At 45.5% G+C, this 12,500-nt stretch overlaps 2 protein-coding genes across 2 annotated transcripts; both read right to left on the reverse strand.

The window, feature by feature from the left end:
- Nucleotides 1-7,718: 7,718 nt before the first annotated feature.
- On the reverse strand, nt 7,719-11,219 carry LOC119569618. The gene is made up of 4 exons (XM_037917691.1): nt 10,648-11,219; nt 9,974-10,505; nt 9,692-9,877; nt 7,719-7,775 (listed from the first exon to the last, which is right to left on the reverse strand). Exons 1-4 carry the CDS (start codon nt 11,217-11,219, stop codon nt 7,719-7,721), a joined length of 1,347 nt encoding a protein of 448 aa, XP_037773619.1.
- LOC119569619 lies at nt 11,216-12,247 on the reverse strand. Its single transcript, XM_037917692.1, has one exon. It carries the CDS (start codon nt 12,245-12,247, stop codon nt 11,216-11,218), a length of 1,032 nt encoding a protein of 343 aa, XP_037773620.1.
- Nucleotides 12,248-12,500: the final 253 nt, after the last annotated feature.

Raw genomic sequence — 12,500 nt, forward strand, 5'->3', positions numbered from 1 at the left:
CAACGCTCTCAGTCACGGGTGTTGGGTATCCACTGCCCAAACTGTATGATTGAGGACTGTGAGTGGCCTGTATTCTGGTCATGGTCTGCTTTGGCTGAGAGACGGTGGGCGAAGGCAGCCATAACACAGATACGTGTCTGCTGCAGCCGACAGGAGAATACAGGAGAGGAGGCTGGTAACAGTCATGTAAATCAGTAAGGATCAAATCCAGGGTTCTTTGTTCATAAGTGGGAAAGTTTACTACTTGTGACAGATAGAGCTCATTTTGCAGGTCAAAGGTGTCTATTTCATTAAAATCACCACATATTATCAACTTGCATGACGGGTATCGCACTCGCAGAAGTTCAGTGGTGTGGGTCAAGTGGCTGAGTAGCAGTTGTTTGGTGGGGGCTCGTGGGGGGTGGTAAATCACGCAGCAGATGAGGGACGCGGCGAGGCGAGGGTGGTGAGGAGGGTTGACCCGCACCCACAACACTTCCAGGTCAACCGGAACTTCCACGTCCAAGGGGTGAATGAGAGGTCATTTTGGGACACCAGAATGACCGCTCCTCCACGTTTGTTTGTGCAGAGGCGATGGAAGATGCTGTAGCCAGGTATATGTATGGTATCAGCCTGGATTTGCCACGCCTCTGTGATGGCTACAATTCCCGGTGATTCAGAAGTGATGATAGTGTGCAGCTCGTCTATTTTGTTGTTGAGGGATGTGACATTAGACAGGGATGTGACATTAGGCCTTCTTTTGCTTGTTCCTAGTCCGGAGTATGGGAATGCGGCGTTGAGTGTGACGGCCTCTTTAGCTGCCCCGGGCATGAAAAATGTCTAAATTCTTTAATATGTGTATCACTTCACTGTTTGGGTATCCACAATTGTTTTTAAGAGAATATAATGTTTTTCTGTTGTACCGAAGAAGCACCATACTTAAAATCAGCGGAACACAAATCCAGAGAAAGAGGGAAGGTGGCAAGGCAGTAGGTGGGGGCCAATGTATCGCAAGTAAAGCTCAATTTCTTAGAAAGTACTACACCGACAAAATGGAAATCACTGAAAAACACTGCACAGCACTTGTACTAGCCTAAATGAAATCTAAAAATTCCAGGAGCAGAAAAAACAGGGCGCAGTCTATCCTGGGATCAGACGCGTCGGTGTGTTTGAAGCAATGTGTTACTCAGAGCACACCACACGCGGCAGTTCTTGAACATTTTGCTAAAGCGTGGTTAGTGTCTTCTATCTCTCCAGCTGTGCGCAAACAGGTTCAGGATAAAGTCGACAGTGCTTCATTCGATAAGCTTCCTGAAGTCCTCGCGAATGAGATGTCAGACAAGGGTGGAAATGTGCAGGTGGTTGCAATTGTGGTTAGAACAGGGAAAAACAAGGGTAATAATGCTAAATATAACAGTTCGGGGCGTGAACTGCCAGTGCGGACGAAGGCACGAAATAGTCGTGCCTCGCCCGCGCCCGCGTACCGCTGCGCAGAGCAATTCCCCCCTCCCTCACCCTCGGGTGCGTATCCGGAGCTTCCCTCTGGAGCGCAGTACTTTGCCGCGCCTTCTCCCTCGGTAACTGCTCGCAAAAACCCACGACCACATGTGGCTAACTGGGCACCGAAACTTGGGCAGTGTCGTAGATGTTTGAGGATGCATCGTCCGTTTAAGTGCTCTACTAAGCAGTTCTGCCTGTACTGTAACAAACAAGGGCACGTGTTTAATGAGTGCACGTGGTTCCCCAACCAGGTGGCGATCACCCTTAAATTCATCGCGAGAATGAACAGGGATGGTGCTTACAGTAAGTGGGTGGTTCATTTTTTAGAGGAAGATATGGTAGGGTTCGAACCAGGAGAAGAAGTGCATTGGTCTCCGGTGTAGTTACGTCGTCTTCTCGGTCTCGTGTCGTTAGTGTTAGTATACCGAACACAGGAACGGGGCCCCCTCTCTTACCTGCTAAGCTTAATGGGAAGGTCACATACTCTTTCATTGATACAGGAAATTGCATCAGTCTCGTGAGTGAACGAGTGTTAGAGGAGTTTCAGCTCTCGTCGGAGGTATCGCCAGCCAAGGTTTGTGTTAGAGGTGTGACTGGATCTAAGCTAGGTGTAGCTTAGATCATATATGTGTATCATACACGACCACACGCACGGACACATGAATCTCCTCCCACTCCTCCTCCCTTGACCCCTCCCTCCTCCCGTCTCTTCCCCGCAATTACCTCTCCCCCTATCTCTCTCCACAACGATTCTATCTCCCTCACGTTCTATGACTTCTACGAGTCCTTCTAGGTCTCACTCTATTCATCATGGAATTGTTTCCCCTCAGCATGCTACAGATACCTCACACACACATCACGCGGCCACATCTCTCACATCATCCCGCTCATCAAAGCATCGAATGTTTTAAAGTTTTAAAGTTTTAAAGTTTGGTTTGGATTCCATTTGATACAATGGATATTCTTGGTGTGACATACTGTCTGCTTGATTTTGCTCACGTGTGTGAGCTGCTGCTGACTCGGCGGAACAGAGTCCTTGCCCGCCGTGGTGCCCAGCCACAGCAGTAACCTCCGGGCGACAGTTGCAACTTCTCGCGCCTGGGCGGGGCGCGAACCGCCGACCCCTCGGATGAGAGGCCGACACGTTACCACTGTACTAGGCCGGATGGTTTGGCGCACTTAGTGGCGCGGGAGTCTGTAGTAATTCCGCCTTTCCATGACGTTCTGGTTAATGTAACGGCCTCGGTTGGTAAATATGGCACATGCTTGGTCTCTCCTGAGATTGTCGAGTAAAGGGGTTCTTCCCTCTCTGTATACCTTGCGGGAGGGGAGTGCGCAAGTCCATGTGATGAACTTAACACCTGCCCCTTTGTCTGTTGATAGTGGTGTCAGATTAATAGGTCACGGATCTCCTGATAGCTGAGTTTGAACTGCCTACGTCAGCTTTCTCTGGCGCTGTTTCTTCCACGTCCCACGATTCAGCTAACCCATTCTCTGCAGCATTAGCAAAAGCTATGCAGTGGCCATTCGCATTTAGTGAGGGTAAGGAGATACTAGGCAAGTTGTTAAATCAATACCCCGACCAAGGAAGGTCCGTTAGGCAGAACGCACATGGTAGAGCACTGTATTACTCTAGAGCCTGGATCTAAGCCTGTGTATATTCCGGCATACAAGATTCCGCACAGCAGGCGTCAGATTCTAGAGGAGGAAGTGCGTGGTATGCTGCAACAAGGGCTGATTCAACCTTCGACTAGCCCGTGGTCAGCGCCGATGCTGCTGGTGCCGAAGCGTCAGCATGGTTTTCGTCCTGTTTGCGATTTTCGGCGCCTGAACAAGGTGACCGTTCCGTCACCTTATCCTATTCCTAACCTTCGTCAGTCTTGCAAGACATTGGTGGAAAGAGTAAGGTCTTCTCCTCCATTGATCTGGCGAAAGGTTTCCTTCAGGTCCCCCTGACAGAGGACAGCCGCCCATACACTGCATTATCGACGCATGTGGGTCACTTTGAGTTCCTGGGTCACCTATGGGTCTCAGGAACTCTCTCTGACGTTAGTCGTCTTATGGCTTCGTCTGCAGGGTTAATTAATGATCAGTGCTAGTCTATTTAGACGATATTTTGGTTTGTTCACCTTCGATCAGGGACCATGAAGCGCGGTTGCGCAGTGTTTTTCAGCGACTTTCGGATACGGGTTTAACAATTAATCCGGCTAAGTGTAAATTCTTCCAGTCGTGTTTAGATTTCCTCGGTCATTCTGTTAGTACTGCAGGTATTGCCCCTAATGAGGCCAAGGTAAAAGCTGTCAGTATGTTCCCCATTCCCTCTGATGCAACACAGGTAAAGTCGTTCCTGGGGTTAGCAGGTTTTTATAGACCGTTCATTAAGGATTTTGGGAGGATCGCTGCAAGAAAGATGTCCCCTGGCGCTCGGGCGAGGAGCAGGTCAACACATTTTCAACATTATAATATTGCCTATCGCACGCTCCCGTTCTTGCATTTCCGAGGTTTGATCTCCCCTTCATTCTCCACACAGACGCGTCGAATGTTGGGCTAGAAGCCGTTTTAATGCAGGAGCATGAAGGGAATCTGTGTCCTATCGGGTTTGCTAGTAGGGTTCTCACTAATGCAGACAAAAATCGGTCACCGATAGGGAGATGTTGGCGATTGTATGGGCTCTTAAGTACTTCAGAGATATTATACTGGGGTACAAGGTCATGGTTCACACAGACCACATGCCGCTCACGTCGTTTAATGGTAATGATCCATATGGTCGTAGGGCACGTTACCAGGATATCCTAGGCGATTTCGATGTGACTTTTGTGTTTATTCAGGGCTGCGCAAATGTCGCTACTGACACGCTGTCACGTGCGCCAATTGAAAACTCGCAATCTTTGAGGCGGAACGACGCTGCTGGTTTCCCCCCTTCATTTAGCTTGCCTTCATCAGCTGTTGTGAATAGTGCTTCACAGGTTCCTCCCTTGGAACTGCTGAATAAAGATGAAGTATATGCTGCCCAGCGTGCCGACAAAACTTACGGCCAGATCATTCGAGCCTTAGCCAAGGGCATGGAAGTTCCCAAGTTTAAAGGGTTGCCGGTTAAGGATTTTTTTCTTGACGACACGGGACTGTTATTTTGGAGATCCCAAACGAAGCGAATTATGGGTCGCAGATGGATCGTCCGACAGGTCCTGGTGGTGCCGGAAAGTTTAGTGCCGCGTGTGTTGAAGTATGCTCATGAATACCATGAGGCAGCACATTGTGGTGTTCATAAGGCAGTGCAGTTGACCCGTAACTGATTTTATTTTCCGTGGTTAGTAACGAGGGTAGCTAATCACGTCAGGTCTTGCAAGACGTGCCCCTTGTACAAGGGTCACACAAGCGATCCCGTGCCTGCACTTAAGTTCGATATTCCGGATTTTCCCTGGCAGAAGGTGTCATGTGACACTTTGTCTGGTTTCACCACATCACGGTCTGGCAACAAACACATTCTAGTGTTCGTGGACAATTTTTCTCGCTACTGCGAGTTGGTGGCGGTTCCGTCAAAGGCTGCGGTGCACATCACGAAAGCATTTCATGACGTAATTTGTTGCCGTCACGGCTGTCCACAATATTTAAGCTCGGACAACGGTACCGAGTTTGTAAATCAGGTGTTAGCCACTCTCACGCAGCAGCTAAATGTGACACAGGTGAACGTTTTGCCATTCTGTCCACAGGCTAATGGCATTACAGAACGTTTAAATAGATCCATTTTCACCATTTTGCGTCAACTGGTGGACGACAGCAAAGACGATTAGGATGTTCTTCTCCCCACCGTCCAGTCGACCATCAATTCTACCTATCACTCTTCCTTGGGCAATAGTCTTCTCACGGGACAGGACAAGCGGCTACCAACTCCTGGAGATGAAGCCATGTCCCCTCTATGTGGACAACTATGCTGAGTATTTGGTTTCTCGTCAGCAGCGAGCGTTTCAGAAAGCAAAGGCGTTCCTGACCAGGTCTCGTGACAGAATAATTGAGTACCAGCATAAGATCTCTCGTGTGAAATCTATCGGGTCGGTTCCTTGGTATTTCTGAAAAATCATGCTCATACTACTATTCGGCCTAAGCTTAGCCCGTTATTTGTGGGTCCCTACAGAGTTGTGGTAGTAAAGAACAACAAGAGTGCAAGTCTGTCGCTGATGGCTCTGTGCAGTGGTTCCATTTTGACGTCCTGAAGCTGGCTGCTCAGTATTATCAGTGTCAGGAATCATGATTGTCCTCTCATTGGTCATCCTTGCTTTGATACATTATCCTTTTCTCATTTACTTGCACTAGTCCTCGAGAGTTACCGAGTTCGTCAAGTATATGTGTTACTCCCGTAGAGTTTTGTTTCTATCTCTATAATTAGTTGCAATTGCATGCTATTACCTGCACCGCTCATTCTAAGACAGACCATTATCATCCTATTCCTTTTCTCTTGTAACTGGTTATTGTGATATATTCTTTATGCTGGTCGTGCGAGTGGTGAGTGATATCTGGCTCTCCCTTCCAGGATACTGTCGTCCATATTCTTTGTGGCACTCCTCATGGGAGGAGACTGCCGCATAACGTGAAGGACGCACCTGGGGCTATGATTGAGGACCTTGGGAAGGTTTTCCCTATAACAAGCCATGTGGAGGCCCGGTTCTCGCTATTGCCACTCCGCAACGAGTCCAAACTCATGCTATACCATAGGGACCAGTTAATTTCTTTTCGTGACAACCTTACCATAGATCCTCCTCTTGATGCACATGACATTCGCCTATTCAATCGTATCTTATCATCAACGATTGCAGAGTTGAATTCTTTCGTAGGGCCTCTCAATCCTACAGGTAGGGTCTGCCGAGGATTATTCAATTTTGTTGGCAATATTGTGCACGTACTTTTCGGAGTTGTGGATGACGACACTCTTACATTCGAATTCAGGAGGTATAAGGAAAGCTTATCGTCTGTAGATCACAGTTTCGATTCGTCTGCTCATGCTGTCAACACGCTTGAGAACAACGTTCAGCAATTAGCTTCTGATTTTAAGGCTGTGCGAGGTAAAGTCGGTCAGATTGTAGGCACAGTAAACAAGGTTTCTCATCTTACCTCATTAACTTTAACAGTTTTTTCATATTAGAGCACAGTGATTTCGCCTGTTGACATGGGCACGATACTTAAGAGGGAATCTTCATTTCCTGTCAAGACTCTTTTCCCTTTAAGACAAAGCACTCGGTTTTACGCTAGCCTGAGGTCTTTCCTCACTGCCTCTGGGCTGTCTGTTATTATTCCAGTGCGTCCTTCTACTATCTTTAGTGCGTACCGCGTACACAAAACAAACAGTTCATATTACATGGTTCACGTGCCTCACACATTTATTCTTAGAGTTAGGAGGTCATGATCTATCTTTACCTTCCTCTGACTTCTTAGACTCCTGTTTGAGGCCTACCAAGGACACTTTCGTGTGCTTTTCTTCACCTTTACCTTCATCTCTTCAGATTCCATCTTGTGTTCGTGCTCTTGTTTCAGGTGGCCTGATCACCTCACTCTGTTCCTTCGAGGAGGTGATCAACTCTCGCCTTTCATGCTCAGTCTTTCGCAGGCGACACTGATCTATTTCTATCAATCAACGGCCACCACAATTGCTTGCGAGGAGCTTCAGCCAGATAGGTTACTGCAGAGAACCTTTATCCTGCCTCATCACTGTGGGTTGCGTTCTCTGTCATTAAGAGTTCTGGCAATCAAGTCCTTCGTTACGGATGTCGCTGCAGACCCTATAGCAATTAGGCCGGCGCTCCTAACCTTGCCCGACAATTCAACGTCACGATCCCGAGCTGCATCTACGGCTCGTTAGTAAGGTTCAGGACGCGGACGTCGGGTTGATGTCAGACTTTCACATAAACTTCATTTATCCTGTCTATGTTACCTTATTAGGCATGTTGCTCCTCTTATTAGTGTTTGGCACGTGCTATGCGAAAGCATATTGGATGCACAAGGAGGAGGATTGTATTGGTAGTAAGGCCATCGAGCGTGCTTCCTCGTGTCCCCCATATCACAGACCTATCATTGTACAACAGCACTGTCCATAGGCACTGAGTACTTGTATATGTAGTTGCTCTTCTTACTCTATCCTTTTATCGGAACGCTCGAGGTTCAGTAGATCCTTGCGGATTGCCTTGATCATTCCGGTCTATCAAAAAAAAAAAAAAAAAAAAAAAAAAAAAAAAACATCGGCTTATTGATTAACGGCTCGTAGTGCTGTAGTTTCCGCTCTCAGGAATGACCATGTCGGGGACCGTCTACAGGTAGTGAAATCTGCCTGAGCCGGGGTGACATCAATTAATCAAGAGAGCCGGCTAGGCAGCTGATGACCTCCTGGGTCATGACCTCACCTTCGGCGATAACGAAAAACGCCTGGAGGGGGTAGCCGAGGATAACAGCTGTGTCCCCACGCCCTAGGCTGGAAGCGACCCAGAAATACCCGAAGGAGTCAGTCCGAGTCCGTTTCTTGAACCACGAACACCTTCCCCCTCAGCCCGTAGGAGCTCACGCCGCCTCCGCCACGCCTACCGCGTCAAGATCCATTTTAATCTACGTGTCTGTTCCCTCAATAAAGCTGAGAAACAGGTACTGAGTTTTCCTCTGGACCTGCCAGATAATATAGTGGTATTCTAGTATAATTCAAATTAGAGACCATATAGTGTGTGTGTGTGTGTGTGTGTGCGTGTGTTGTGTGTGTGTGTGTGTGTGTGTGTGTGGTGTGTGTGTGGGTGTGTGTGTGTGTGTGTGCGCGCATGTATATGTATGTATATATATATATATATATATATATATATATATATATATATATATATATATATATATATATATATATATATATTATATATTATATATATATAATTATACACACACACACCACCCACACACACACACACACACACACGCACACACACAACACACACACACACCACATATATATATATATATATATATATAATATATATATATATATATATATACATATATAATATGTATATACACATATATATGCACACACATAGTATATATACATGTACATACGTATGTATATATATATATATATATATATATATATATATATATATATATATATAATATATATATATATATTATATATATATATATTAATATATATATATATATGCTTATACACACATACACATACACATATACACACACACACACACACACACACACACACACACACACACAACACACACACACCACACACACACACACACACACACACAACACATATATATGCATATATAATATATATATACATACATATATATATATAAATATATATATATATAATATATACATATAATATATACAAATACACACACCCATATATTTATATATATATATATATATATATATATATTATATATATATTATATTATATATATAATCTATATATATATATATATATATATATATATTATATATATAATATATATATATATATATATATATATATATATTATGGCCGCCGTAGAACGCCTATGATTTTTCGTTGGGTGTTTGATGACTGATACCACTGCGTAGCACTCGCTTAAGATTTATTCAGTAGCGGTCAAACCTGTTAATTAATACATCGATTATAGGAATGTGCATACAATACATAAAACCACTAATAACAACATATATTAGATTATAAGATAAGGAACTTCCTACAACATTAGATACATACGCATTGCGGGAACAGTCAGAATATCAGCTGATTCCAGTATTCTTTGGGCGTCTTGACGGCACGGAGGTTGTCCTCGAACTGCCCTCACCCTTTAAACATACATATGCTACGACGTCAAGTAACATTCTATTTCATATGTTATACATTAGTTGGGTCACGATCCCACTATCTCCCAGCATCGATCACATGAAGAGCCACCATCACTTCCTAGGGAACGACCCCTCACACAAACAAGTTCTGACAGGTCAAGCTTTTATGGCTGATATGGACCATGTGTTGACCCGGCGGTCACAACCGACTAGGCCTTCTCGAGGAGGTTGTGACACAGAAGAGGAATTTTATACAATACAGCCTCTCCGATTGTAGTGTTACAGAATAAGAGATATACAGAATATATGATACACCATAATATGAAGTATGTGATTTACCAGCGGCGGCTACACTCCCCCCTTTGCTCCACTGTGGAGCAACCAAATAAACCCGGTAGGATAATGATGCTTCTAAGAGGCATAACTTCACTATGGGTCTGACGAGGATTCCAGAACTAGTCCGGACTTTGGCCTTTCTCACGAGGCCATCTTCACCGGCTATAGCCTCCATCACCCTCCCTAGCCTCCACTGATTCCTGGGAGTATGTTGTTCGACAATGAGGACAAGGTCTCCTTCCTGAAGATTTCTGGATGGCTTCAACTGTTTCTGTCTCATCCTCAATGTGTTCAGGTATTCAGCTTTCCATCTTCTCCAGAACCTATCTGCTAGGACTTGTGCATGGATCCAGGCTCGCCCATATGTGTTGTGAAGTGAAGCATTGTCATCTGTCTGCACCTGGATACCATCTCCTACACTCATCCTCAGGGCATGGTTAGGGGTCAAAGCTTCTGGTTCTGTGACATCGCCCGGGATCGCGGTAAGAGGGTGGCTGTTCATTGTGGCTTCTACTTCGCAAAATAAGGTTCGTAGTCGATCATCATCTATTCTCTGCATGCCTATGATCGAAGAGAGAATCTTCCGTATGGTTTGAATCTGCCGTTCCCACACGCCTCCCATGTGGGATGCTGCAGGGGGTTGGAAAACCCACTCAATGCCCCTCTGTTTACATGTGTCATCAATGGACTTGTTCCTAGACCAGGCATGAACTGTTCCTCGGAGCTCCTTTTCAGCTCTCAAGAAGTTTGTTCCTCTATCGGAGTAGATCTTCATAGGGGTTCCTCTACGGGCTATAAAGCACATAAGTGCGTTGAGAAAGGTGCTAGCATCTAGAGGCTTTAAGGGTTCAATATGGACAGCCCTGGTGCTGAAGCATGTAAAGACTCAACCAAATCGCTTCTCTGTGTGTCTTTTACATACTACATGAAATGGGCCAAAACAATCCACTCCAGTGTGGTAGAAAGGGGGGGTGCCACGGTGTAACTCGCTCAATTGGTAAATCTCCTTGCCTCTGAGTCAGGGGTTTGCAATTTACTCTCCGGCAGGTGAAACAGTTACGTAATATTCGGTCGACTAAGGGCCTACCCGCCACTATCAAATATTTCCTCCGTAATTCTGCTAAGGTGTGTTCTCTGCCAGAGTGCCTCGCATGGAACACATGAATGTCTTGAACTATTAAGGCGGTTACAGGATGATCTTTCGGTAAGATCAGCGGCCTTTTAGAATTCTGGTTGATATATTCATCAACTCTCTGTCCACCTACACGTAACATGCCCTGGTCATCCAAGTGGGGTTCCAAACGATAAAGGCGGCTTGCCTTCAAATTTTTTCTTCTCTTCAATATGTCCAACTCTTCAGCAAAGCAGGTCATTTGCACTTGTCTGATGATAACCATCCTTGCTGCTTGGATCTCCATAACGCTGAGGTTAGAGTCCTGGTATGAGCACTTTTTTCTGCATGCTGAACAGAATCTATGTAGCCATGCTACAATTCGCTGCAGCTTGTACCACAAGGAATATCGCTCAAACAGTGGGTCCACAGGTGCGACTTTCCTTGCGCCAGCTGCAAATGATACTGTCATATTCTTAACTTCAGGATCATCATTTGAAATCCCAGGAAGTTCCGGTGGAGGAGGCCAGGAGGTTTCAGGTAAGAGGAGAAATTCTGCCCTTCCTTCCAATCATTTCTTTGCATTAACTCTATAGCTGATAGACCTCTGGAAGCAGAATCAGATGTGTTGAGCTCTGATCTTACATGTCTCCACTGTTGGGGAGATGAATTTTTGTGTATAATCCCCACTCGATTCGCAACGAATGTGTGGAATCGACGGGAGGTATTTTTGATGTACTGCAGAACAATAGTACTATCAGTCCAGAACACGGAGTCATCAATAGGCAAAGAGAGCTCCTTCCGCAATTTTGCATCTGATGTGGCTGCCAGGAATGCTGCTGACAACTCCAGTCTGGGGATGGTGGTTGTCTTTATTGGAGCCAGTCTTGTTCTTGTCAACATGAGAGCACAGTGAGTGATGCCCGACACATCTTGTATCCTCAAGTAAGAAGCGGCTGCAAACGCCTTTGTGGATGCATCACAGAAATGATGTAGCTGCACACTGCCGATTTTTCCAAGATTCATAGGCACTATGCACCTGTTGACACAGAAGCCTTCCAATTCCCTTAGTTCACTGAGCCATGCATTCCATTTTACGGAATTCTGTGAGCTAAGCTCTTCATCCCATCCTCGTTGACGTCTCACTTCTTCTTGGTAGATCATATTTGCTCTCACCGTGAATGGGGCTAACAAGCCGAGCGGGTCATATACTGACCCCATGACGCTTAGCATACCTCTTTTTGAGATCGGTACAGTTACTCTGATCTGAAGCACATCACTCTCTAGGCTCCACAGGACCCCCAAGGCTCTGTCAGTTGGTAGGTCCTGTTTTGTCAGATCAATATCTTTAACAGGAGGACTCCTGTCATCCTGTGGGATCGCAGTAATAACCCTTTTTGAGTTTGACATCCACTTAGTTAAGTGAAAGCCACTGTGTTTTAGGTGGTCCTTCAACTGCTTTGCCTGGTGAATGGCCATTGCTTCATTCTCAACAGACATCAAGAGGTCATCTACATAGAAGTTCCTTTTTTACATCTGCTAATTTGATTTTAGATAGTGTCCTTAGGAGAGCAAATGACGCACATGCGGGGCTCCAAACACCTCCAAATAAGTGCACAGTCATGCGATACACTTTTGGCCTCGCAGAGAAATCCCCCTTTGGCCACCACAAGAACCTTAAACATCACAATCCCTTGGGGTGACCTTTACCTGGTGAAACATAGCCTTGATATCAGCAGCTACTGCAACTCTT

The sequence above is a fragment of the Penaeus monodon genome, unplaced genomic scaffold (genome assembly GCF_015228065.2).
Source record: "Penaeus monodon isolate SGIC_2016 unplaced genomic scaffold, NSTDA_Pmon_1 PmonScaffold_172, whole genome shotgun sequence".
Taxonomy (NCBI): domain Eukaryota; kingdom Metazoa; phylum Arthropoda; class Malacostraca; order Decapoda; family Penaeidae; genus Penaeus; species Penaeus monodon.